This window comes from Struthio camelus, chromosome Z, assembly GCF_040807025.1.
Source record: "Struthio camelus isolate bStrCam1 chromosome Z, bStrCam1.hap1, whole genome shotgun sequence".
In the NCBI taxonomy this organism is placed as follows: Eukaryota; Metazoa; Chordata; class Aves; order Struthioniformes; family Struthionidae; genus Struthio; species Struthio camelus.
Genome location: NC_090982.1, coordinates 86,280,590 through 86,308,268, shown reverse-complemented (window position 1 = coordinate 86,308,268; position 27,679 = coordinate 86,280,590). Strand labels below are relative to the sequence as shown.

At 46.4% G+C, this 27,679-nt stretch overlaps 1 protein-coding gene across 2 annotated transcripts in view; it reads left to right on the top strand.

Annotated features, from left to right (window-relative positions):
* Positions 1-27,679, top strand: part of LOC138064629 (unconventional myosin-Vb-like) — a 135,607-nt gene that overhangs the window by 56,101 nt on the left and 51,827 nt on the right. For both annotated transcript variants that reach the window (XM_068928074.1, XM_068928073.1), the window contains exons 12-17: positions 357-497; positions 8,237-8,359; positions 9,359-9,442; positions 14,692-14,841; positions 16,009-16,106; positions 19,746-19,832. In XM_068928074.1, coding sequence (XP_068784175.1) covers positions 357-497; positions 8,237-8,359; positions 9,359-9,442; positions 14,692-14,841; positions 16,009-16,106; positions 19,746-19,832 — 683 coding nt within the window. The remainder of the gene's footprint in view (positions 1-356; positions 498-8,236; positions 8,360-9,358; positions 9,443-14,691; positions 14,842-16,008; positions 16,107-19,745; positions 19,833-27,679) is intronic.

Below are 27,679 nucleotides of genomic sequence, written 5' to 3'. Positions count from 1 at the left end.
TAATCGGTGGAGCCCCGAAGGAGAGAGGGATTTGTAGTAGCCCCAGGTGCATCTCGTGGCCATTTCAGAACATGGTTTTTACTTAGATGCAGTGACAGCTTGGGTAGTTTTTGAGTGAAAGTCATTTAAAGACTTTTTTTTTTTGTCTCATGGTTTCCTAGTGTAGCACTTCTATTTTACTTGCCAGAAGCTAGATTCTGTAAGCGACAAAGCCTGTACAAAGCACCTAAATTTTCTGTGGCTTCTTCACGTACTGTGGGAAAACTGTACATTTATTAACGAGCAAATGGGGAAGGGGCTGGCCCTGTGTGGGTTCGAGGTGCAGGTTGGTAACTATGCTCTTCTCCTTATCTCAGCACGTGTTTAAGCTGGAACAAGAAGAGTACGTGAAGGAAGAAATCCCGTGGACTCTTATAGACTTTTATGATAACCAGCCCTGCATAGACCTTATAGAAGCGAAACTTGGTATCTTGGACCTGCTGGATGAAGAGTGCAAGGTAAAGAAAGCCACTCGGCTTTTTCCTGGCATTTTAGTTTTTCTAAAAGTTAAAGATTGGGTTGTCCTGTAGCATGCAGACCTTGGCCTGTAGCAGCTCCTAAGAGGGTAGAGGACTTCTCTCACATGCCTTGCTTGGGTGCTTATGCCTAGGGCAAGCAGTTGGCCTTTGCTTTGCTTCAGGACCATTCAGAGCCTCTTTGGCATAAGTTTGACAGTTCCCTTCATAAACTGGGAACCCTGTTTGTACCATGTAAAGCCAAAGCTTGTGTTTCTGGCCTAGCTGCACTTAGGGATAGATCGTGCTTGTGACGTTCAGTTCCTTCAACATGATCCAGGAGCTGGCAGTCCTCCCTACTTCAGCCCTTGTTTTGTCCCAAGGGGAAGCCGAATCTTCCTGCGACAGTTATTTGGGGTGAAGTCACCTACACTTAGCGTAAAGTCTTCAGATGTTGGAATTTCACCTTCTGTGGCACTCAGCACGTGGTAAAAGTCTGCCTGGGAGGGCCTTCAAGTTGGTTAACCTTGCTGCGTTGAACTGTGCCAGAGGCCTGAAGCGAGAAACGTGTCTCCTCGGGGAATGGCTGCGTTGTGGAGTGGTGAAAATCAGGCCTGGGCTGTGATGAGTAATGAGAGAATCAGCCATGCTCCAAGGACTTGCTGAAGCTGATGACAAATTCCCTCTGACTTCAATCCGTAGTTTTGCAGAGGACCGAAATCAGGTGTCCCTTTGGCTCCTTTGGTGTAGAGAAACAGGAGCCAGCAATGACCTTCTGTAGAAGTGTCCTCACTTGAGTTGGCTTCCCATTTAGTAACTAATCCAGCATTCTTTCGTTGGAGTTTGGAAATGAGTCCTGCCTTTGAGTCGCTTTTGTTGGTCTGTCGTTCTAAAACGATAGAGACAGAGGGTTTGTTTTTGCTTGGTGTTTTTTGTTTTGTTTTGTTTTCTGTTTCTTTTTTTAATTAAAGGGCAGACAAGTTGTATTAGAAAGCCTGGGGACATTTATATATATATATATATATGTATATGTATATATATATATATATATATATATAAACAATAAATATACATATAGTTATATATAAATATATATAAATAATAAATAATATTTATATGCATATATATATGTATATTTTAAAGTGCATGGAGACAGGCAAGGAAGAGGTCTCACCGCTGAATGGCCAAGGTCATCAGAGGGGCCCAACTGGTTCTTATTGGTCTGCTGAGATCCGTGGGCTTTGAACAAACCCAGTGGCCCAAGGACAGATGTGTCATGTTGCATCAGAGGGAAAGGTTTGGGATTCATTATTTAGACTTTGTTCCCTGTTGGGATTTAAGGAGACGTGTGACCTGTCCTTGTCTGTGAAAGGAAGGTGACCTGTTAAGTGACTACTCTCTGCAGTGTGACAGTCCCCAGATGCAGCCGGCCTGTCTTCAACCTGCAGGTCCCAGGTCCTGCACAGGCTATGACTGTGGCCAGGGAAAACACCTAAAAAAATTGCGTTTGAGGTCTTCTAGATGCTCAGCGAGCAGGAACAGCCAAAAGGATATGTGCAACAGAGAAAAAGCTTCAGCCTTCTTCCTAGCTTGTCTTATCCTGTCTGTTTCTATTTCTGAATATAATTTACTTAAAAATGAGAGCAAATTCAACTTAATTTATAACTTCTCTAAAATAGCATCTTATCCAGCACTGGCTCAGAGGGATATCAGAAATTTTTGCTTGATATTCGGCACCATTTCGTTTTTGTCTCGATGCTGTTAAGCCTGGTGAGTTCTTCAGGCTTGAGCCACCTCCTAGGTATCGAGAGGACCAGAAGGAAAGTTTCCCAGAGGACATATCATCTGATGACTCCCTTTGCTCCTCTCGAAAGCACCCGGCGCTGGTTGCTCCTGGTGACAGGACGTTGCATTAGATAGGGCACTACTCTCATCTAGGAGGCAATTCTCCTCCTAGAAAATAATAACGACGTGTCCTGTGGGAAGTTGGCTGTAAATATCTCTCTAACTGTTAGTACTTTTTAATCTCTGCTTTTTTTCCCAAGAAACTGGAGCACGGGAACTGTCCCCCCACATCCGTTGCCAATTGTCTCAGTGCTCGTGTGTCACCGGGGAATGCTGTGATTAGTCACCAGCTCTTTTATGAGCCCTCAAATTGGTTCTTTTGTGATAACCTGCAAGCAGTCTTCAGCTTTATGAAAAGTTCAGCAAGCCTGTCAAGTAAAAGCACCAGTTTTGGCATGAAAGCCCTCACACCCACATTAGCGGCAGCAGTCCTGGCCCCGTCAGCGTGCTCTGTGGACAGCCGTGCTGGTGCTAGAGCAGTGGAGGGCGAGCGACTCTGCGGGCGCAGGCGTTCGACAGGGTAATCAGCATGCTGTCCTGTTAGCGCAGAGTGCAGTGGGGAAATGTGCTCGGGGACCGAAATGGCAGCAGTGGGGTTCTGGCAGCATAATGAAACACTGGCAACAAATCCTCTATGATTGCGCTAAAATTGTCACTTTGCAGGGTGGATTTTTTTTTATTATTATTATTATTTTTAATGGGAGGTTGGGGGTATTCTGGATATGCTAAAGGCGTGTGGCTAACCGAGGTCATAGACCTTCAGTCTTGCCACCTGATTTACAAAAGGAGGGAACCATCTAGGACAGAAATGAGAATTGGCAATGAAAGAGCTTTTGCATAGAAACTGGAGTTTGAAGGACTAAAGCTGTTTCTTGGAAGCAAACCATAAAACCTGCAGCTCTGAAAGAAGAGGGCATTAAGATATGTTTGTATTCTTTGGATTGAACTAGGCAGCTTTCAAGTCTTCAGAGTTAAGAGCTGTCATAGCGTTATTAAGGCTGGAGGGTGCCTCATTTGGTCCAACCTCCCGTTACATCCCTGATCTGCACAAGGAGCCTTATAATCCTTGTGGGACTGTCACCCTGCACCTTCTGCTAAGTTTCCTTGTAATCCGTAAAGGACCTTGTCACCATCTTCCACATTTCCTGCACTGGAGGATCACCTACCTAGATGTAGGGCTTCTAGGACCTCTTGGCTTTGCTTTGGCCTAAAAAGGGGCCAGAGGAACAGGAAGAAGTCCCGTCAACAGAAAGTGGCCTTGCAGTAGCCTTGTGAACTGAGGCCAGCACAGTAGGTACAGAAAGTTACCGTGGGATTTAGGAAGTCCTACAGGACAAACTGATGAGCCTTGAAGTGGAGAGAAGGGGGAAGAAGGGATGTAGGAGGACCTCCCTCCCTGCCTGTGAGCTGTGAAGTGTGGGGGGAATTGTTGTACAGCCAACACTGATAGTGGTAAATAATTTGGAATAGGCAGAGCTTTCAAGGAGAGATAGGAGAACCAATATAAAGCCCATCAGCAGAGATGGGCAGTAAGGAGGGAGACAGTCTTCTGAAAATCCAGTCCTGGCAAGTTGGGAGGGCATGTAGAAGATGTGCTTGGATATCTGGGATGTGAGGAGGCTTTTGAGTATGATTGGTCTTATTATAGAGGGTGACCTAGGTGATGGAGTCAGCAGGCTTCCCTGGAGGACGCTGAGGGTGGAGGTAATATGTGAAGAGTGACTCCAGTACTCTGCAGAGGAGCTAGACTGGGTTGGTTTTCAGAAGACTGAAATAACTCTTAAAGGAAGTTGAAAATTCTTTAAGGAATGCAGTGATGTCTCTGTATCAAAGCTGGATGCGGTTTTCTGCTTTTCTGCCTGAAACCACTTGCTCTGCACGAGTGCTGTGCATCTTCCATACCATTTCCAAAGGTCGCTCAGGAGTAAAGTCTGAAGCTGCTATGGATATCCAGCTTTCTCTGTAAGGTGAAAGTTGGATATCTCTGCCCAGCTACTTCCTTGCTTTTGATTATGCTGTGGGGATGGGAGCGGAAATGGAAAAAAGTATGATAAAAGCGTTCAATTAGCAAGAAGTGCATCTAAAAAGGTTTGACCAGCAAAGGGCTGTTCTGAAGGACTGATGTGCCTATCATGACATCTTTGTCCAATTATTCATCTCGGGGAATTTCTGTTCACCGAGGTGCGATGTGACCCTGTGGCTGTCAAAGGAGGATTTGTTGGACCAAACCTGTGAACCCCCCAGCGTTCTCAAACCGACCTGTGCGCTCTTGTAACATGCTGTAAAACGCAACCACTGTGTTAGGCTGTTGATATGGCACAGGCATTTTCCCATACTGTTCCAAAGATGATCTTTAATCTTTCCCATGTCCTTCTCTTGTGCGCCAGAAACACTGAAGCCTGTTTCTAGCGGACTAGTTTTCAATCCCACCTGTCTCTCCGTGCATCACTGTGAACTTTGGTATGCAAACAAATGCATTTTCCTCGTCTCGATTTGTTAGTTTTTTTGACTATCAGCAATCAGCGTGTTATCCTGGAGCGCCGTGTGGTTCTGTCGGGGGCACCGCTGCCCAGCGAGCGGCTGCAGGAAGGCAGGGGAGAGGGGCTGTGCCACTGGTGTTGCCTACCGGCGGACCATCATTCGCTCTAACGAGCGGGCGGGATAACCTTGCCCACGTCATGCTGTCGATTTATGTGACTGCAAAGTTGGGTGCATCGCTTCCAGCCGAAGGCCTCTCTGGAGGGCTAAGGACACTCTGGATGCCCCGCTCATCTCGAGCTTTAGCATGCGTTGGAACAGTAAGGAGAAAGAAATTACAATTTCAGTATCTCCGACTATGCTTGTAGGGTGCTCGCTTTTAGCTCAGTAGGTTTGGATGGACCTTTGTTAACTGCCTTTTTTCTGTGACCATGGACAGAATCTCCTCCTTCAGCCTAAACGCCTCCTGAACGGCTCCTTGGCTGCCTGGGGGTTTTGGATTTTTGCATTTTTTTGAGCCGGGCACCCAAAAGCAGTGGCCTCGAGCGTGGGGACCGATCCTGGCTGTACTGAGCAGTTCCAGTTTCTGGCACTGTAGTTCCCAGCGGTGTGCAGAGGACCGCGTGCACCGAAGTGGGGCGAAGGTGAGGATTACGGTGCCCAGCTGCTTCGTGCAGAGCGACAGGCAGACGAGGGCTGTTGGGACAGTGGGGACAGCAGCAGGACCGGTGACTTAATGTAAACAGCTCCTCTAAGGCTATTCCTGTTCAGAGATTTCCATACAATACTTGCAGAGCACCATGGTCTTTCTCCCTCTTCCACCTCCCTTCTTCCTCTTCCTCCTCCCTCTTCCACCTCCTTCCCTCCTTACATACATAATCTCTACATGTCTTTTTTATCTATCTATCTGTATCTATATATTTCTGTATTTCTGGGGTGAAACTTCGTGCCTCCTTTTCTTTAGTTTTCAAGAATTTTACTTTTGTCAATCTTGTTGCACTTGGGAAAATACAAAATAAGACAGTTACAGCCCTACTGTTTTTCCTCAAATGTCTTTTGGGAAGTGCTCTAACGACTGATGGTGTGTAAACAATGTGGATTTTTTGTTTGTTTGGGAGGTTTGTTTTGGAGGGGTTTTTTTTTGTTTTTTTTTGGGGGGGGGTGCTTGGGGAGAGGATTGTTTTAGCGTTTAGAGTCTTAGCCGGAAAAGAACAGTAGAGATGAGCATTTGCCTGGGTTGGAAGGAAACTGTTCATCTTTCTCTGAGAGCAGTGAAGTTTTCACAGATTTACTGTTCTGGCGGAGGTTGTTTCCTCCAGTGGCAGGAACACAGTATGTTCCTTTTGGTGCCTAACACTTCTGTCCTGTGCGTAGCTCAGACAGTTTCATGCCTTAGGTAGGGCAAGAGACCCCGTGTTGGTTTCCCATCCACTTTGGGCCAGGTGGATGGGACTGGTACCCTTATGTTGCAAGCTAATACCTTGGGCAAAGCTGGAACGGGAGGTAGAAATGAAGGCCCAGGCCACTTCAGCAATTTCAGCTCCCGCTCCAAGCACACACTATGTGGAGATGAAAAGTGGAGGCATTGGTTGTGTGCTGAAATCCAACGACAGCTGCCTGCAAAGAGAAATTATTCCCATCTTGTTGTCTGCCCTAGAACCACTCACCTGTGGGTCCTGCATGACAACAGGATATTGTTCTCTAAGATCTGATGTGCTGAGCATATCCTTAAAAATTAGTCACTGTGGGAACTGTAATCATGAAGGTATCTAAAGTACATGTAAATTATCATATGCTGCTATGCAACTGTATGTTCTCTTCCAAAATAAACAAACTCAGTTTTTTTCTTGTTCTTGGCAATGCAACACACTAACTTAGGGGAAGAAGTTTGCAGTCACTTACTGGGTGAAAACTGTGGGTGCTGGCTAGAAGGGTGAGCTGAAACCCTCCTTGTAGGTGTTCGCTCCTGGGAAGTAGCCAGTCCCTGTCCTGTACACGTAGTGCCGTGAGACTTTTCAGTAATTACAACTGTTCAGGATTTCTCCATTTAGTCTCTCCTGTCCTAGTGACAGTATCTCTGCCAACATGCTGTCGTGTGCCTTGCCACTGCAGAACGGCCCCGTAGTTAGGACGTTTCTCCAGCTCTAGAGGGTGGGATATCTTGGTGTCCCATAAGCGGCAGATTTGTTCAAGGGTAGGTCAATGTAAGAGTTGCCTGCTGAATTAAGTGTAAATACAATATGAAGATGGTTTCGGCATCCATGGGGTTCGCAGCACGGGAGGGTTAGATGTGTGGACAGGGCTACGCGAGTCATCTGTCAGCAGGAATGGATGAGGAGATATGCAGGTTTGAAGTCCCACCTCTCCCATCCCTGGCTGCCTATGTGAAGTTGGCATTACCGCATCCAGTGGTTGGGATGCCAGTGGCTGAAGAGATTATGTTGAAACTTAAGGGTACAGAGCAATGGATTTGGCACAGCGGGAGCTATCTCTTGTCTACTTCTCTGCCCAGAAAGTCCCATCTTGCAGAGGATATTTTGGACCAGGCAGCTGTTTGCATATACATGACGGGAGGGTGAGCTACTTGTGCTGGATCCCAAGGCTTATGACAGTCAGATTTTTCTTAAGCATTTTATTACTGTTATTTTAAAACAAAATGGCACCTCTTGAATGTTATCTCAGGCGGCAGTTTGTGAAAGTATTGGCTGTCATTTGGTCACAAAAAACCTGCTTTAAAAAAGTGATATCTATGCCTAGCAATTAATGCAACTTAAGCACAAAAATACCATTTTTTTTCCTTATTTTTTCCCTGTGAGAGCTCTCTAGCTGTTGGAGTAGTACCAGCATTCAGATGTTTTTCACTGGGAGTGAAATATTACTGCATTCGTGCAAGGATATATGTGCAAATAAAATAGTACCCATTCCCAGAGTAGGGGAGGGGACAGGCACTTTTTTTCTCAAATATTCATATAGCTGCTGTTGGCCACATTCTTGCAATGTGCATTATTCGTTATTTAGTGGTGGTAATGTCTGCGAGTCTGCCTCAAAACCAAATGTGCCCCTTGCCCAGAGAGCAAACGCTGTAGCAGACCCCCTTGGCGCTCCGGTCAATGGGAGCTGGAGCACTGATGAAGGCATGAGGCGTGCCGATGGAAGCATGAGTTGGGATGTTGACCTGAAACTTTTTGTGTGTTGATTCTTGTTCTCCTGCTCGTTAAATCTCTGTGATACCAGTGGAGAAGTGGGAGTTTGGGCCAAAGTTTTGACTTTTTCTTGTTGGCCATGATGAACATCTTAGACTTCTGCATCTTCCCCAAGCTGCTGTGGTTCCTGGTGTCCTTCCTCCTGCTCAGCTGCCCCTGGGCAGCCAGAGTATTTGCACGTCTGATTGCAGCTGTGCTCCTTTCCTTCCCATTCAGGTTCCCAAAGGAACCGACCACAACTGGGCACAGAAGCTGTACGACCGGCACGCCAGCAGCCAGCACTTCCAGAAGCCCCGCATGTCCAACACCTCCTTCATCGTCGTGCACTTTGCAGACAAGGTGACTGGGTGTGTGGGGTGGGTGCTGTGGCTTAAATGCAGAAAGGCAAGTTGCGTGGAGCAAAGAAGAGGGCCACACAAAAAAGTAATTTACAGCAGCAGTGAGCTACTGGTAGCGACAGGGACACTTAGCTGGGTGCTCAGATCTTGATCAGCTTGAAGACTTTTGCCTCTGAACTATTGCACTAAGCTTTAAATGGGTATGCTTTCCTGAGCAGAGAAAAATCCTCTTTCTCAAAGCTGCAGTGAAATGAATTACTCTCAGGGCAGCTTCACGGAAGAAATATTGGAACGGGGGATTATTTTGAAGAGCAGAAGTTCTGAGAGCTGACCCCAGAGCCGGTCTCACCATTTTGAGGGAGAAGATGCCAAGCTTTGCATGCATGTTTTGGGATCAAATGGAAAACGTTTAAAAAAAATAAAATGTCAAATGTAAAAAAATGTTTGTGTGTATGTATATAAATATAAATATATACATACATATATATATACATACATACATACATATATATATATATACACATGCATGCATGTATGTATGTATACGTAGTATCCTTCTGTTCTTTGAAAATGCTTCCCCAGGCTCCCTGACTCCCTTCAATCTCAGGAGCAAGAGATGTACGCAGGACATCTTTTGAGGTTTATTGATTAGCTCACAGGTAGCTTTGGAGTGCCTTTTAAGCAAAAATTAATGCCAGGGGAATAATAATCCTTGAGTTTTTGCCACTGGTTTCGGTGGAAATGCATTTGGATGCCGTACAAAATAGTTTAATGACTAAGAAACAATCTGTGTTTGCGCTAAGGATTTGGCCCTTGTTCAAATTGACTCTTTAAAATAAAAAATGTTTTCTTAAATTGTAGTTATTCCTCACTCCCTCTTAGGTTTCCCGAGTAAGCTCACGACAGTAGTGGATGCCTCGGGGAACGCGTTGTGGCTGTGTGACTGGACTTTCAGGAGGAGGAAGTTAACCCCTGGCTTTTTCCCTTTGCTTTGTGTTAGGTGGAGTACCAGTGCGAGGGGTTTCTCGAGAAAAACAGGGACACCGTGTATGAAGAGCAGATCAACATCCTGAAAGCCAGCAAGGTAACAGCAGCGAGGCCGGCAAGCGGTCTGGGTTCGAGCCCACTCGGCACCGCTGCTTTCCGAATTCAGAGCTTATTGTTCGTGTTCGTGTTAAAGCCCAGCAACGTGCTGAGCGCGTGCATGCGATTGGCACTGCCTAAGCCAACAGCAGCAAAAATAGCAAAGAAACGGGGTGAGCAGGGAGGGAATAAGGTGGAGAGGAAGGGAGCCTGAGGGCACCCTCAAAGGATTCGATGCCACTGATGGTCTTAGGATGCAAAGACGTGGTCTGACGTTTAATTAGTGTGTCGCCGATGGCGCTGCTGACCCTACCGCCTGGACCTGACTGTAAGGAAAGGGCCGTTCCCTTTAGCTGCCGAGCACCACGCATAACCTCGCTGCTTCCTTGCCACCTGCCAGCTAACAGCTCTGATAAGTAGTATGCAAAAAATATATGGTTAGCACGAAGTGCTTGAAAACTAAAGGGAACGCTCAGCTGTTCCTAGTGTTGGCAGAGCTATTTTACACTGCTCCAAATATGTAATTTTAGCAAATTAACTTGTTAGTGATCATGTTTGCTCTTGCTCCTGTATTACAAGATTGTGTGCCGTGTAGCTCCTCTTCTCCTGGATGTTGTATGAAGACTTGTAGGCACCTCATCCCAACAGTGCTAACGGAGTCATAGCGAGTGACCTTGAGTAGCAGGTTTCTTGGTAGAGAGCTTTTGGTCTGGCGGGCTGTAGATGTGGTCGGCTTTTGGAACCAGCAAAGCACTAGTTCTGGGGTTGTGTGGGCTTTGCCGTGAGCGGGGTCTGCAGCAAACGGGCCCTCACGAGGGGTGCTCCACGTAGGCAATGCACATTTGTGTGCAAAAAGGTCAGATTTTACGTTGACCTCCAGTGCTGTCCTGTTCCTGTCTTTGAACCCACATTCACAGTACATACGTAACATGGACATGCGTAAAGCACCTAGTGGCTTTGGTTAAAAATGAAAATGATGCAGACTGTTATGGAATTTCATGTCCGTATTGTTTAAAAACAGACTGGAGACACTTCCCACCCCAACTGAAGTAATTACCCTGAGTCTTTAATTGCTAATTAATGAGTTAAGACTTCTTTCGGTTGCGCTAATCCTTCCAGGGGCATCATCCTAGCAGTTCTTTTAAGATGCCCATATGAAAATCCAGCCCTGCAAAGTCAGGCGCGCCAGCCAGGAGTTCAAAATCAGGGTTGCGTTACGCTGAGGCACCCTCTTTCCATCGGAGGCTGTATGGGCCGTAGGGAAATAAGTGTCCGCCACGTGCTCTTTGCCAAAGTCTACCCACCCCGGCATGGACCAGCTTGTTAACTTGCCTCTATTTTTATTGTTCTCATGCCTAACTTTTTAATTCTGAATGTTGTGAACAGATGTGCGACGTGCCGAGATTTCGTTCCCTTTGCTTGAGAAGGAGCACGATGAGGGGAAAGGGAGGAAATGTTATTTTTAGGAGCATTTTAAGCAGAAGTTTATTCCCGTCAAATAAGAGAGGCTAGAGTGGGAAATTAATGGAGTGTTGTCAGTGGCTCGCCCTGCATTTCAACAATGAATTCATGCAAAGATGGCAAGATATGCAATTTTCTTGTCCACGGGGGCAGTTGCAGGTCTAATAACTGTGAAGCTGGGCTTTAATAATGCCCAAATCAAAAGCACTGTGTGTTCAGGAAGCTTCCAGCTTTCCCAGAGCAAAAATTGTGCCTGATTAGAGCTTATTAGAAATGCCAGGTAGTCCGGGGGAATAATTGAAGCTGTATGATAAATTAGCCAGCGCTGAACTTGCTGCTGCAGGTAGTGCTCCAGCAATGGCAGTTTTGGGTAAGGATTTCTGCCTGACTTCTGCCTGCAACCGCTGCAGCAGTGCCTTTCTCCCCCTTCGCAGGCGGATGCGTCCCCCCCTCGCCCTGGCACATACTCAGTCCCCTGACCCAGCAGAGAAATTGCCGTTTTTTGGCTTCCCATGGGTAGTTTCCTGCCGAGCTGGAGGACTGACTAAACCCTTGGAGGTGTGTGATGGTTTCGTAGCTAGGGCAGAAGCACACGGCTAAGTGGAGAGGGGAGAAGTCATGGTCTGCCGTCTCAGCCTGCACTCCATCAGCGTCTGCTGACAGCTTGGTTTTACTGAGGTCTTGCAAACCTTCCTTGAGAAATCCTCCTCCTCCTGCAATGGTTGCTCCACGTGGAGGAAAGCAAGAGGCCTGGTTGCTTCTCTTGGCTTGCTGCCTCCTCCATTTGCCAACACCTCTTGGTGGAAAAGGAGATCGGGACTGCACTCTGCAAAAATGATAAGGTGTGTTAGGGACTGTGTTCCCTGGTTGTCCTTTTGCACAAGTGTCATTCCTCTGCCGCAGAGTGGGCTGGGCTTTGGTTTAAGAGCAGAGAAGCAAACCCCGCTCCTTGGAGCTGGCTCTCTTGGCCTAAAACATAGGGTTTCTTGCTTGGAGCAGAAGAACTTAAGCTATTAATAGATATGTCTGAGGGCCAAAGATTTGGGCTTACTTGGCTTCAAAACTATGGTTGGTTACTTTTGCTGTAAAAGCAGATCAGTTTCTCCGAACCAAACAGAAATGTCTGCAGCAGTGGTATCACTGAGGCTTGTACCGTCTCTGAGCTCGGAGAGATGCGCTAATTTAAATACAACTTGCATTTGTGCTGACAAAGGCTGTGCCACAAGGACTTTGTCCTGACTCGTGAAGGACCAGAATCAGGCCTGAATGCAGTATTTGCTGCCTTCCTCCTTATATTCCCACCAAAGCAATGCATGAGCAAGGGGAAAACGTTGCCAATTGAACACGGCAAAGGCTTGAACACCTCTCCATCAGCAAGTACGTTGCTGATGAGGAGCTCCCACCAAGGTGGAATTATGTTCTGCTAATTAGAACGCAATTATTTCAGCCAACAAGACAGCAAAAAAGACTTTATAAAGCAGCTAATTAGTTTTGAGAGTGCTGGTCAGCTAAAATGGCTGAGAGATGATGTTCTTTGAATGAAGGAAGCTGATTTGAATACCGATCACAAGCGCAGGGGCATGCAGTTAAAGAGATTATGTTCCAGTCCTTTGTAATTATGAATAATGCATTGGCGGCTTTGACTCAGCAAACTGCGAAGGAAGGTTTTGTCCTTCTCTCTCATCTTCCAGCTTTCATGGGATAGGTCCTGGGCTGGTGCAAACAGTCCAAGCTGCACCGATTTTGCTTTACCTAAGCTGAAAGCTCACCTTTGAGACTCGTGTCAATCATTGGTCCGGTAGCAAGCGCTTTAATGCTATGAATAGAGATCAGAGAGAGGGATTGATGACACAGATAACTAAGCATTGAGAAGATATTTTGGAACCTGAAATTACAGCCGGGAATTTCACTGCGTTGTAGAGTGAGACACTAAATTGAAATCTCTGTTGGACGCCTTCCAGCTTCAAGCACCTGTCACCCAAACATCCCGTTTTTGCAGTAGTCAAAGCCCCCAAGATATCACCATGTCATAAAAGTGAAACAGCTGTCAGGATGTCTTTTTATGGGCTCAATGGTAAGCCAAAGAAGAGGTGCAAGCCTTCATTTTGGCATGCGTAATGGGTAGGAGTTGACTGAGCTGCAGAGATAAAAATAACAACTGTAAGCATATAGCAGATCCCTAGCAAGTGCTGTCTTGGAGCCTGCAAGCAATTTGATAATGTAATGCAAACAGTTTCTTTTCCATACCGATATTTAGACTGCTGTGCTAGCAAGCTATGCAAACAAGCTGGCATCAGGGCTAGAAATACTCGTATCTCAGATCAGGCAAATGGTGGAGGACCATCTGGCTCTTTAGCATATGTGGTCTGTAGTCAACTGCTACTGGTAAAAACGAGAACAGCAGCCTTTACTAGGAGTATAACGTGGTAAGCCACCATTGTCTTTTTGAGAACTTATTCAAAATATACCCAAGCTAGCCTTTAGGAGGAGCCTGGGACACAGGGAAGGAACTCCATTAGCCTCGTCTAATGCAGTTTTGTGACCTTGAGCTGCAGGAGCTACGACAGTTTTTCTAGGTAGTCTCAGACAGACCATTTATTTTGCTCTGGAGCATTCTGGAAGAAGACAACTCATTTAAAGGTTAGCCATTGTTCGTAGAGCAGAAGTTTGCAAACTCAGGTCTGTGTGCCACTCGGGTCTGCCAGCTGCTCTTTGAGGGATCAGTGGAAAGTAAGAGAAAAGGCAGTATTTCGGTTGAAATTTGCTATAAGCAAAATGAGTTGAAATTTGCTATACGTACTTGCAAAGAAGATATAGGGTTGGAGGCGCTGAGCTTGAGAAACACCATCAAGGAGACTAAGCTTTGAACGGGAGGTCACAAAATCCATTTGGGGCTAGAAGCGCAGGGTGTTGCAGTGCACCACTGCCTTGCTTTTTGGCAGATGTGCATCCACCACGCTTGGCACGCCACGAGCAATGCAAAGCATTGGTGTGAATGCAAATGGGCGCGTTTTCACCAATGCAAAGCTGGTGCTGTATCCCTCACGTGCGCTGGAGCGGGTGTTGCTGGCAGTCTGTGTGCTGCGGGGGTAATGTCGCAGGTATAGTATTTAATTTTTGGCCTAATGCAAATGTGAAAATCCTGCCCCTGTAAAAAAAAACAAAAAACCTTAATAGCTGAATATTCCAGTTCTCTTGTTTATTAAGTGGGGACGTTGCTGCGAGCTTGCCATAATACAAGACTTTTCAAGCATTTATTTTAATTTTGCGGAGCCGAGTGCCGTGCTTGGAGGGCTGTAGAATGGCAGCCCTGCTCTCGGCCTAACTAACCCGTAGTGAAGTGGAGGTAATTAGTGAGGAATTGCTGGTTTCCTCTAATTGCCCTGAAAAGCCAGGGTGTCTTTGGTATGCCGGAGTGGGCAGGCTGTGTGCTGCACGTGTTCCTGGGGAGGGCGTTGCACGGCATTGCAACGCCCAACAGCATCCTCGCTGCACTGAGGACCCAATGACATGCCTCGGAGGATACATTAGCCTTTCCGCTAATGATCCTCCTTTTCTGCTTGCTCAATTTAGTGCACGTGTTTAAAGGTTTGTTGACCAGCAAAACAGGATCCCTGGTGGCCCTGCTGACGTGGTTTATGTAGCTGCAATGCTTCTTGCTTTTAATTTATTGTCCTTTGCTCCCTTCCTGGTTTCAGAGAGGCAGAGAGCACTGGTGGGCTGCAGCTTGGGGGGCTCCTCCAGAAATGAGCAGCAGTGCAGATGCTCAAGCTTTGTCTTTCTTTTCAGTACCAGATGGTAGCGGACTTGTTCCAAGATGAGAAGGATTCGGCACCCGCTGCCCCTATGGGGAAGGGGACCTCCAAGATCAACATCCGTTCTGCTAGGCCGGTTGTCAAAGCGGCCAACAAGGAGCACAAGAAGACGGTGGGGCACCAGGTAACATATAACGTGAGCGAGTCGGCAAACCGCTCTGCTCCAGCTCAGCAATGAGCTGAGAGGCAACTGTGGCCTGTGCAACAGCCTTGGCATGAAAATCAAAAGAAATCAAAAGCTTAATACACAGCTGTGTAATTTTAAACTTGCTGCATCCTCCAGCGTTTCATGATTTGGCTCACAGACAACATGAGCAATAGGGGAGAAACTTAAAAGGACCAAGAAAGGTAGAGAGTGTTTGGGTTGACATGCTAGAAGCAGAGAGGTGGCTTGGTGACTTTGGGGTTTTGCCCCCCTTGGAGTAAGAGCTGAACGGATGTGGAGGTCTGAGAAGAGTGATAAAACAAAGCAGGAATGCCATGGACGAGGAAGAGGCACATGAGATCAGAGGAGTGGGAAAGCTGAGTCTAGATACCCCATTTTCACAGTTGAGGATATCTCACCTCCCTTCCCTCCTCAGTTGGAAGCAGAGATGAATATAAAGTTATTGTGTGAACTGAAGAGATTTTTCTTGCAACTTGGTTGTAGGATGAGATCAGTCTGGCGGTATTTTGGATACCTTCTGGCAGTCTGTCAGAAAGTAGCCTTGACTGGAAGGACTGAAATATGGTGTAAGCTAGGCCAAGGCTGCTGTAGAGTTTGTTAGACTGTATCTCGCAGCACATTACAGTGGTCAGAAATTGAAATGGGAGAGGTTTGGACTTGAGAAAAGAGCAAATTTTTCTCCATGAGGACAGTCCAGCAGAGGAGCAGTTGCCCAGGGAGATTGTGCTGTCTCCATCCATGGAGGTTTTCAAGACCCAACTGGATCGAGCCCTGAGCCACAACCTTGTGTGACCCCAGAGCTGCCCCTGCTTGGAGCAGGAGGGTAGGCAGGGGACCTCCCGAGGTCTCTCCAACCCTTAACGACTTGGTGATTCCACTTCTTGGCTGAGTGCCACCTTAGTGCCTGGGGGCCGGCAGTACCTTTCATTTCTGTCTAACAAAGAAAGCTGGAAGAAGATATTGTTTTTAGTATTCACTTGAGGGTAGCATGTCTTGTCTGAATCACTTCTGTATGTCGTGCTGGGCTCATTGAGAGGATTATATTATGTTACACCTAGGGGCTCGTACGGATTGCACCCTAAAGCACGTTCATCCCTCCTAAAAATTCATGGTTTTGTCTCACAGTTCAGGAACTCCTTGCACTTGCTTATGGAGACGCTGAATGCCACCACCCCGCACTACGTACGCTGCATCAAGCCAAATGACGAGAAACTCCCGTTCAAGTAAGTCGGCTTTCAGATAATGTATTTAGCTGTGTAGCAACAGAGAGCCCTTTGGGCTTTTCCTAAAGAGACTGCCCCTCTCCTAATGCCGTTCCATCCTGGTAGGTCCCAAAAGTTTGCTAGAGTTGCTTCTCTTGGGTTTCACTGAGCATTCTTTGTGTCACTGAATTAAAAACTAATGCATATCCTAGTAATTTGTAGATATGTTCTGCTAATATTGAGAGATAAACATTGCTTATATTGAGCATGCTGTAGTATGTCCTTGCTTTGCAATAATAGGGTTTTTGATGCAATTTCGTCTTAGAATCACTGTGATATAAATAGTTGAAGTACTAAACAGTGAAAAGTAGCAGAGAAAGAAATGAAAAGGTGTAGATAAGCAGCATGCTTGCAAAATTGCTTGTAAAATGAACAAAAAACTCCTGAATCTTCCAATATAAATATGAAAAAATAAAAACATGACTTTTATCAACCTGAGGCAGTTTTCCGGGTGAGGGAACAGCTGGAGTGAAAAGGCGATGTGGGTCTTCCTCTGTAGTTGAGAGGTGTATCGAGAGCTGGGAGCATGGTGAGCAAATAGCTGTTGTCCTCGTTCAACCTCTCAAGTAAAGTATTTGTGCCTGGCTTTGCTCCCTCTAACTCCAGAGAAGTTTGGCCTTTAGTAAAGAGGGACCTCGTCTGTCTCGCTATGATGTGTTCTGAAGGCCACGGCACAAACCGCAGGTGGTGGCATATAAGAAGGCCTGATTATAACCGTGCTCCGTAATCGGGGAGGCATTTCTATCTCCCTGATCCAGTGCGGCCTGAATACCTCCCTCTGAGCACGATATCGCCACGGCGTTCAGAGGCAGGTCCAACTGCGTCCTGCGAAGGAGGAGGAAGCACCCGTAAATAGGTTCACCCTATTTTGTGATATGCTCTCTTTGCCACCAGGAGACTTCCCCGGCTTGGCACCTCGCCTCTGCCTCTCAAAGCAAACGGCCCAGAGTGGTTAGAAAAAGCTGAGGACCTGGCTTACATTTAACTGCTTTATTAGATTTTTAGTTAACGGCTCAGGAGAAGACTTTGTGTGTTAGCTGTCTGTCCTGGGTTGACATTTTCTGTGCTCTGTTTTACATAAGGTTTTGTAGGCGCTGGAGGTGTCTGAGGCTGGGATATCTTGTTACTAATGGCTGAGGTTGTCCATTTAAGCAAAATTACAGGATTCCACTTGTTGTTTGGTTATTTTCTTTGGATGAAGCACAGAAGTATTTTCTGACCATCTGTAGTGGAAGTGGAGTAGAGGGCTCTGCAGGGAGAAATGGTTTCAGCTTGCCCAGGGGGTGCCAAGGGCTCAGCTTGCAGCTTGTCCTCCTTCACTCCTTTGCCTGTAACTTTGCAATTCAGTGTTTCAGTGATGCTCAGGATACAGTTGATATCCTTTTATAAACATGTAAGTTCCTGGGGGTCAAGGTGCAGTAATTGTCAAAATGAAAATATTTGTACTTCTAAGATATTATGGGTGGCAGGCTTGGACCTTAAAAGCCAGGAAGAGGATTCTGCTTGTGAGTCAGATATGATGCTCCCCATCTGGCCGATGTCATAGCTGTCCAAGTCCAGGATTTCGGAAACGAAGGGCAAACCAAAATAGACACAAGAGTTGTTCTGGAGGACCAGCGTGCAGTGTTGGTCTGTGTATGGCATCATTGCAGAGCTCGCTATGTGCTGAAAATGGCAGGAGGGTGTCCTGGCTCCGAGCGGAGATGTTGCATTCCCGTTTTGCCAGCCAGAGAGCACTAACTCAGGCATCTTATTGTTGGAATTCTTCTGCAGGAGAAATGTCACCTTCCTCCTCACCCATCGTGGATTCTGCTTCATTGACATTATGATCTGGGAATCCTAGATCATCCTAGATCAATCCATTGATCTTGCTGCCACCTGCCTGAGGAAATTGTATCCTTAGCATGACTTGAATAAAGTCTATTTTCTTATATTTAAAACTCATCTCTCTAAAAAGCTGGCAAACACTGGTATGGCTGTAAAGGAATTCACATTTTGGAGGCATTTTCACTGGAAGTGCTAGGAGGAAGTAGAGAAATGGGACATGAGTGGCACCACACTGTGTTAGTGTCAAAGTGGTATCTCGTAACATGCAGAACACTTGGTTATATCTTCACCGTTCAGCGCAAAAGCATGGATTATTTTTTCCCCTCTAAAAGTTAACATTTTTCAGCTCATGAGAACATTATGATTTTTTTGCTAAAATGAGACATTTAGCGTGCAGAAGAAAAAGCTTAGGGGGAACCTGCTGCTATCTATGAGGAGAGTACCAAGAAGATGAAGCCAAGCTCTTCCCAGTGGTGCATAGTGGGAGGATGGGAGACATCAGGCTTAAATTGAAAGGAGATCTTCAGACTGGAGATACGGAAAAATTTTTCCCTGTGGGGGCGGTTTAGCAGCGGAGCGGTTGCCCAGGGAGGTTGTGCCGTCTCCTTTCTTGGAGATTTTCAAGACCCAACTGGATCAATCCCTGAGCAACCTGGTGCTGCCCCTGCTTGGAGCAGGAGGGTGGGCTGGGGACCTCCCGAGGTCCTTTGCAACCTGCATTACTCTGGCTCTTACTTCACATCTTGGTGCAAAATCTAGTTTTGTGTGTTTTGGTGGGGGGATATCAGACCTTCAGCCTGGAAGGAAGCTTTGACACCACGCAGTAATGCTTGCCACACAGAGTTTTGGCTCTGACCACGAACTGTGTCTGTGGTTGACCCCTCACGGAGAAGACTTCAGAAAGAAAAGAGTTGAACACTAAACTTCAGCTTGAATGAGGGCAGTGCGTCAGCCCAAATCTGCGGGAGGAGCAGTGGCTGGAGAGGTCCTGGCTTTCTGTGCGGAGAGCTGTGGTGGCTGCAGTGATTTGCTGCGTTTCACCCCCTTGGTGGCTTTGCAGTGAGGATGGCTGTGTTGCAGAAAGATCCCTTTGTGCACAATGATGTGGATTGCCCTGCGATCTTCTGGGATGAAAGCTTCCCTGTCCACAGAAGAGCGTTGCTGTTATTTCTAGGCAGCTTGTGATGTAGTCGCCTGTTCCCTTCTTTATCTTAATTGTATTGCTTTACGCAGCAGAGTATCTTATGGCCTCGGAGGCAGACTGCAACAGATTGCCGTCTTGTCCCAAGAGTACCACTTGGCTTGATAGTAGGGTGATAGGAAGGACCATTTCACTTGAAAAGCTCATCCAGCCTATGACATGGAAAGAAAACGTCCGACATCTGTGCAGCCTGTTCCCAAATGGGGTGTGGGATTAGTGCTCGGGTATAGTGAGGGAATAGGTATGGACGAAAGCTAGCCACTTTCTTCAGCCTGGTTTTCTTCAGCCTCTATGCTAATGATGACAGCAGAGCTTTCTTCTGCAAATCAGATGCTAATTCACGTCCCTAAGGGGGTCACTATCAAGCTGTTTCAGGCCTTAGTCTTTCTTGCAGTATAGTGTCCGGATGGATATAGAGGACTGAATTTCCCAGCACGCTGTGTGTGTCAGCAGGTGTAAAACGGGATACATTGCAAAGGGTGCCAATGTCAACCTTCTTGTGGATGCTTTAGAGTGATGCCGATGTGGATTTCTTTTCGCTGTGTTCATCTGTATCCTAACTCTAATTACAGATTTGATCCAAAGAGAGCAGTCCAGCAGCTCAGAGCTTGTGGTGTGTTGGAGACCATCCGCATCAGTGCAGCTGGCTTCCCGTCCAGGTACTGTCACCTGAATTTGGCATGGTGTTCTGCTGCTGATGGGCTTCCTTCAGCAAATTTTATTGCAAGGAGGGAGGGAGGAGGAGGAGAAAACACCAGTGTTTGGAGAAGCAGGGTTGAATGAGGTTGGCTTATATCCAGGATACATTACCTTTTTTTAATTTTTAATTTTTATTTTTATTTTACAAAACCCCCATAAGCTCCTGGGGATCTGCAGTTCTAAGAGATGCATTTCTGAGCGAGAAGCTGCAATGTCAGGCTGCCAGACAGGGCCTTGGGTTTTGTCCAGTATTTCCGTTGGTGCTTTCAGTTTGGTGCTGAAAACTAATTTGATGTGGTACACTATAAAATTGCTGAAAATGCCAGTGCGTGACAGATCAGGGAGTCCAGCTTCGATCCCATTTGGAGGTGGACAGCAAGCAGTGATATTGGCTCTGTAATCCTGCGTGTTTGGCTCGCTTGGAAGGCAGAGTTGCCCTGCAGGACTCCCCCTGCTCACCTGAAGCTCCCCGTGCCGCAGGGCTCCTCGCACTCCTATGGGCCTGTACATCTTTCTTTCCTTTTTTCTGGCTTCAGGCACCTGCTGCAATAGTAATTTCAGCCCCCCAAAATGTTGTTGTGCTCACGGGGAAAGAAAGGGTTGCAAATCATTATTGCAGGCTTTCACTCAACGCATCTGAAGCATATTTGACTTGAAACTTGCATTGTAAAAAGGAAAGGTTACGGGTGCTGTGCCTCTTGCTGATTGTGATACAAAATTCAGCAGAGGTTTTAAGGCCTAATAAATCCCCACATGTAAACTATAAATAAGGCCTGAAGATGACAAGGGCAAATAGTTCTGAAAATGCATCACCTCTGCTTTTCTGCCAAGCAGTTTTGTGCTCGTGTCAGCCTTTCTGTAGGGAACAAAGGGGTTATAAATGCACTCGGTAAAAAGCCAGCTACCCGTGATGCTGAACGCCGTGGGAAACTCCCCGTCCCTGGTTTTGGGGAGGAGCGCGCTGCCTTGCCAGTTACTCCTGTCTCTGGCAGATCCCTCGAGTGCGCTGTCATGGGACCGCTCTGCCGCGGTTAACCTTGCATAAAGCCTCCGCTGTCCGGTCAGCTGATATCATTTCCCCATCTCTGCCCACTCCGTTTAGACCCTGTGGCACTAAAATCCACCCATGTCTAGTTAATAACTGGGGGGGGGGGGGGGGTGAAGGGTGGAAAACGCTCCAGCCCCTGGAGGCCAGTCAGGGCCTATTTATGGGAAATGCTCCACTGGTATGAGGACCACTCTATCCAGAAAAGGCCAGAGGCAGAAGTGACCTGTAGTGTGATCTGGCCCGGATGCTTTCAGTGGCGAGAGTCTCTTTCCCAGGACGCTAGGAATACAAAACTCTTCCATCACTGCATCTTGTCAGCTCTCCTGCTCTCCCCAGGGAAAAAAAAGGTGCAAATAGCTGCTCAGTTTTCAGTCTTCTTCCGAGTGACCTTCTGCAGTTCGGTGTTTGGGATGCTTCAGGGACAGGTTCTTTGTTTGTTTTATCGTTTCCAGAAGATAACGGTATACAGCAGCAACTCGGCACGCAATGAGATGTTTGCTTTGGATGCTGATAGTTCTTTCCTGTCCTTGATCGTGGAATTCCAGCCTCGAAAACAAGCACTAGGCGTTGTGCGACATCGTTAAAAGATGGCGAATAGTCTGGGTATTTGAGGTGGCTTTATAAACGAATTTAGCAAAAGCTACTTTGTCAGAATCTTACTCTGGGAAATGCAATAGCTGTTTTAGTTCTTTCTGGGTTTTCCATGCGTGAGATCGTGTCCTTGGTTTTCATCACAGCACAAAATCTCCGTGAGCATTGGTTATACCCATTTATTCCCTTTTATATCAATACAAGTCAATTTGTAACAGTCGATTAAAAATCACGTGAAAAGAAGGGTCATTGCTTGAAACAGAAACCCTGGGTGAAGGTTATAAATTTAGACTACTTAAAATAATCAAACAAATCTTGAAATCTTTGTGAGGTTTGTTTCACTTGGATGTGAACAATTTAACTGTAGAGCAAGAGAATTCTCAAGATGTTTTATCTCAAAAAGTTATATTACAGAAACGGGAGAAAATGGAAATTTTCATCCTGTAATATGTACATCGGAATATTTCCCAGCATATTGTTGTTGCAAGAGTAACTTCTGAGAGCAGTGTGGCTTAAGGTCAGAGGACTCTGAGAAGGGCAAAGTAATGGCTGAAGGCAGCTGATGCCTTTGCTCAATCGCAGTTACTTTAGGGGTTGAAGACCTGAATGTTTTGAGGTCCCAAGTAATTTCTTACCTGGTTCCATTTAAAAAACAAAACAAAACAAAACACACACACAGCTTTTACTGTTCTTCAGCCTGTATAAAGGACGTAATATACTTCCACTGAAGGATGAAGCCTCATGTTCCCCACTTTGGGTATGCCTGACTTTATTTTATTATTTCTGTGGAATACGGTATTCGGCAACTAGCTCAAGTAAATTGAAAATGTATCATTTAGTCTGAAACGGCAGGGAGTAGTTAAGAAATGTATTTGTTAGTGGGCACGTAAATGAATGTGATGAATGGACTGTCTTAGAGATATAGATAGTGTATCTATCATCAGCTTTTGTGGGTAAAGCCTGGAACATGTCTCTCTAGAATAAACCATTCATCTTCTTTAGAGAAACTGGTTGCATAATCTATAGAAAATAAATTGATGCAGAGCTCCACGAATAACAAAACACTCTGAAACATGTTTTTCACCTGAATTTTATCTAAACTGTGCCTTGCTTTCCATGCTCGTGCTCAACATACCCATCAGTGTTCAGATCACCGCGGTCTCCTGCCGTGTGACCTGTCCCTTTTCCGGTGCTTGGCCCCCTTCCCCATGGAAACTTTTTTCGCCTAAGGGGAAATTCTTGTTTCCCAGCCTGTGCCTCTGCTTGTTGGAGCTGTCAGACACTGCGTCTTTATATCGGTTCAGTATGAAGTCCCAGCTGCTAGTCTCTATGAACGCTAAACATGCATAATTGAAATCTTTCATGGGCATCCTTGTGCATAAAATCACTTTTCATAATGTGCGCTTAGCAATCGTGCAGCCTTTTCAGGGAACACACAATCTGTAAATTAGTTTGGCTGCTGGTAGGTCTGTTTGTCCACTCCCCCCGCCCCACTCAGAAAAAAAGGTAATTTATTGAGAGTGTTTTTTCCCCTCATTCTGCTCTTTGAGTCTATTCCAGATAATTTCAAGCAATGCCAGTCTGAATGTTTTGGAGCTAATTGAAAAGCAAATCTGTTCTGCGGTAAACAAAGCAAGAGAAATTTTTCTCCCAGGGCTGCAGTTTCTAAAATAATTTCATAGCAAATCTCAGCTCAACTATTCAACCTGCACACCCCCAAACAGACTCCAGCTCCTGCAGGAAGATCGATGCCTCCCATCTCCCAGGCAACTTAAAATGTTGACCCTTTCAGTGGGTGGCGTGACATGGCCCGGGAGTGATGTCTTTTAATTTTGGTTTCTGCACCTGCACAAGGCTGTCCGTGCTCAGCAGATGTAGCGGGATGGTCGGGGTGCTGAGATACCTCCGGGCTGATGTGCGATTTCTTGGCGTTTCCGTGGGAGGTGGTCTGTGAAGTCACTGATTTTGTGCCACCAAAAGAAACCGCTTTATAGTTGCGTCGTAAAAGCCCAAAGCTCTTATTATATTCCTCCTTTCTCCTCTTCTGTTTGGAGCTACTGGAATGATGCTGTTGTAATCACGAAAAAAAACAAGTGGTCGGAGGTATTTTGGGCAAACGCTACCTGCTTGGAGAGATGCTTTCCAAGACTTCAGTAGGAGTCAGAATTTCCTAAGTGAGCCCTCCCTGTAGTTGCTGGGTGATAACAAATACAGCTGGGGGAGCTGGACGCCTCTTTCTGCTGCGCTGTGGCCCGGGTTCGTATCCGCGCGACTTGGGCAGGAGCAGCTGGTTCGCTCTGCGCCCCGTTGTGGTTGTGATGCAGCTGCCTTCCCTGTGTAAAGCTTCCAACCTTTACTCATTAAACCACAGGTGCTAGGGTTACTTTGTGGCCCGTTTCATGGCTTTTTCCCTATTCCCTCCCGTTAGCTCCTTGAGGTGGCAAAGAAATTGCTGGACCTGTTGACCAGGTCTCCTGCTCCTGGCCAAGTCAGGAACCATCCTCCTTGCTTCTCGAGCCCAATGAATTTTTTCACTAGCGTTATTTATTTTCCTGTGTCACTCCATTCCTTTTATTGCCTCTTTCTTTTAGTGGCCTGTGCTAGCATCTGCAAAGGAAAATTTTGGTGTTTGAGGTTGGTTGTGCTTGATCTCAGCCTGGAGGTTAATTTCTTGGGAAGGCTTGACCAGTCTCTGTTCAGTTCTTTGTTCCTTCTTCTCCCTCTTTCTCAGCTGTGCAGGTACAAAAATCATTCCAGTAATGTTTCTTCTCCCGTGTCTCCTGTCTGGATCTTGTAACTTGGTAGCGGAAGCAAAGGAGTTCAAAATTGTATTCAGTTAGTGGTCTGTGGTGGTTTTCCAGCACCTAGCAATGAGGTGCGCCCTTGCTGTAGGTTGTGATGGAGGTGGCACTGGTCAAGGAGGGAGGCCACCTTTAAAACCTGGCGAGTGAGATTTTAATACTCCCAGCAAGTCCAAGGGAGGCATAACCTTCCCATTTTGACGCTTGAGCTGTTGCAGCCTGGAGCATCCTTCATCGTGAGCGAGTACCTAGCAGGAGGGAAGGATGTTTCCTCTTTTTTTCTTTACTCTACTGAGGATGCTGATGTCTAACCTAAAAAAGACATGTAAAAATTTGTATTAAAAAAATATATATATGTGTGTCCTAAGCCTTAAGCTTCAGTACTTCTGCGCAAGAGAGCTCTCTCGCGAAGGGCTGGGGGATCATGTTTGTGTCTCTCCAAGCATGTAGTTGCAAGGTAATTTGATATTGCTTTAAACCTTAAGCGGCTTAAGCAGACACGTTACATTAAACCTAAACACTTTAATCGCCTCTTGCTCTGGGGAGATCCTGTAACAGCGTCTATGAACCTCTGCAGCTTCGCTTGCCTAAACGCAGCTGTCTTTACCTGCTCTGGCAAATACCCTGGCCAAGGAGCATCCCGTGCTCCCCCGGGGCCAGTGAGCTTGTTCCCCGGAGAGACCCTTGCATGAATGGCCTCCCGCTTTCCGACCCCGATCTTCTCGGGGGAGATCCGTTTCTGTAGTGTCGGCCCACAGTGTGGTTTTTCTTCCCCATCACCTTAAGCTCCTGGTTGACTGCCTGACCCCCAATATGATAGAGCTTTTATCGGGCTACTCTGTTGGGCTGACTGATGCTAAATCAATGAGGGTGTTTCGAGCAGTCATGTTAGAGCAAGGTAAAGCCGCATTGCGTTGTGGAAGCGCAACGTTTGGCCGTGGACTTCTGGGAGAAGTGGCTGGAGGTGAGGGAGAGGATTACAGATGCCACCAGCCAAGCAAAGTGCCCCACAAGCCCTCGGCAATCCTATTTCCAATGTCCCATGTGAGACTAGACGCAAAACCTGATGCTAAAAAACGAGTATGTTTGAGATAGGCCCAAATGGAAACGGGTCATTTTTTTCCACCGTGTGAAATGAGTGTAATAGCTATGAAGAAAGATGCTACTGTGTAACCAGTTAAATAGTACTTTTACAGGAATTTTCCATTGTCCTGCAGGTGTCTGACTCTTGTTTGAAAGCGTCGGCAAAATCTGCACCGTCTCTGCTTCGGTGCAGGACGATGGATGGATTTTATTGCTCTCTGCCCAACTTGGATACGTTCTCTCAGTTGCGTGTGTTCCCTCTTCGCCATCTGCTCTTTGCCGGAGGGGTACAGGCAGCACCTCCCAGATGACTTTTGCCTCTTAATAGCAGCGTTTAATAATACCGGCCCCTAAACTGGCTCTGGCAGCTTAATGGGAAAACTCCCCCTTTTTCTCTCTTCTTCTGAGCTCTGCCACAACTCTGGCTCGAGTAACATCTGACACAGGCAGGATGTCTCCAGCATCGTGTGTTTGGCTTTGCGCCTTGGGCACTGTATGCTCTGCTCCTCCTATCAGCTTTAATTTGCATCTTGGTAAGCATCTGACGTGCTTGTACATGTGCAAAGCCAAAGGATCAAGTTTAGGCACAAAGTTGGAAATGTGGTTATAAGAGAGAAGCGATTAGGAAGAAAAGAGAACACAATTTTGGCTGAAACGCTACATGACACAAGCCTGTAGCCTTGCACGGTTGTTGGGTTTAGTTGTGCTCTCCCTCACCCAGAGACAGCTCTTCGCAGCAGGTATCTTTTTTTTAGTTACTGTTCTTTAGCTAGTGGTAATTTGGTACTTTTGGTCATTTAGGGACTGGCAGCCTGGGCTATCTGACCCCAGGACCCATTGGGCAAGGGATGAAATCTTCACTAAATCTGGCTATTCCAGAGTTACACAGAGAAATGTGAGCATGGCAAAGCCCCATTTTTATTGTTGCCTCTCATCCTATGGCACATCCCAGTCCTTAGCAGCCCAGTTGCTTCGCTTTTTCTCCCTTCGTTCTCTTTGTAAACCTTTCATTTCTACTGCGTTCTTTTAATTAGCGTATTGCTTTTAATCAGACTGGCTTTCCCCCTTTGCTGCATTTTTTGGACTGAGGTGAAACTGTATTCATCATGTATCTTGAGAAATATTTGTGGTATGTCTGTCTTATCACGTTCCCAGCTTGCAGAGAGTTTCGTTAGAGATGAGACGTTTTGTAGAGATGTCGATGGAAGCTACTGAGATGGTGTGATGTCTCGCCCAGCCCCAGCATAGAAAACTGGCCCAGTATAAGGACCTGTCACAGGCATGATACTGGCCTTTTGTGATTTGTTTTGTCTTTTTTTTTTTTCCCTCACTTTCCTAATCTCTGGACTGTTTTATTTTGGTGAACTGAAAAAAATAGGAAAAAATGGTTGTAGTAGCACAAAAATAAATACACGCACGGGTTGCTGGGCTGAGGCGAGGTTTCAGCATGGCTGAGGTTCACGCGGTGTGTCCTCATTTCCATGAGCTGCCAGAGCGGTCACGCGAGCGAGGCCGAGGCTCATGAATGTCTTTACTGCATGAGAGCAGAAATCAAGATATCTGCAGTCTTCTTCCATCTTTTCCTTGGCATTTGTTGTTCGGGTTTTTTGGAAATAACGACAGCAACTCTTTGGCAGCGCTGGAAACGCCTACTACTTCAATTAACAAGTCTGGTTCTGCGGGGTCCGTAACTCACCGTGTTAATTTGGAGAAGGCTGAGAATTGGCAGATGCTGAGCCATTTCCAAAATGCTATCGGCAGGCTCTAAATCTCGTGGACACGGCAGGAGACGCTGGTCCCTAGCAGTAAAATATAGGGCTCTAATTCCTGAAATTAGTGTTGCCTGTTTAGAGACTTTACTGCTGATGACAGCAAAGCCTCATCCAAGCTGCTACTTTGTCTCTTCAGAGTCTGAAAAGTTCATGTTTGTTTTAAAGGTCTCAGCAGCAGACCAGTGATTAGTGAGTGAATTGATTCAAACTTCTATGTTTGTCAGAGTTTGCAGAAGCAAAGCTTTACTGCTGCGGCCTTGCTGGAAGAGAAAGGATTTGGTAACTGGGAGGAAGGTGCTCCCGGCGCACTGCACAGGGAGAGGAGCTCAGGAGCTCTTTTACCCGATAATCCGTGTCGTTTCTGTTGCAGACTAGATGAGCACCAATAAATAGGTTTGGTGGCAAAGAAGGTCTGAGATGGGGTTCGAGTTCAGGCAAGCTAGCTCCGTTCAGAGGGCTGCAATCTGCGCAGAGGGTGGCCATAAAAAAATAACATGCAGTGTGCAGGCTAA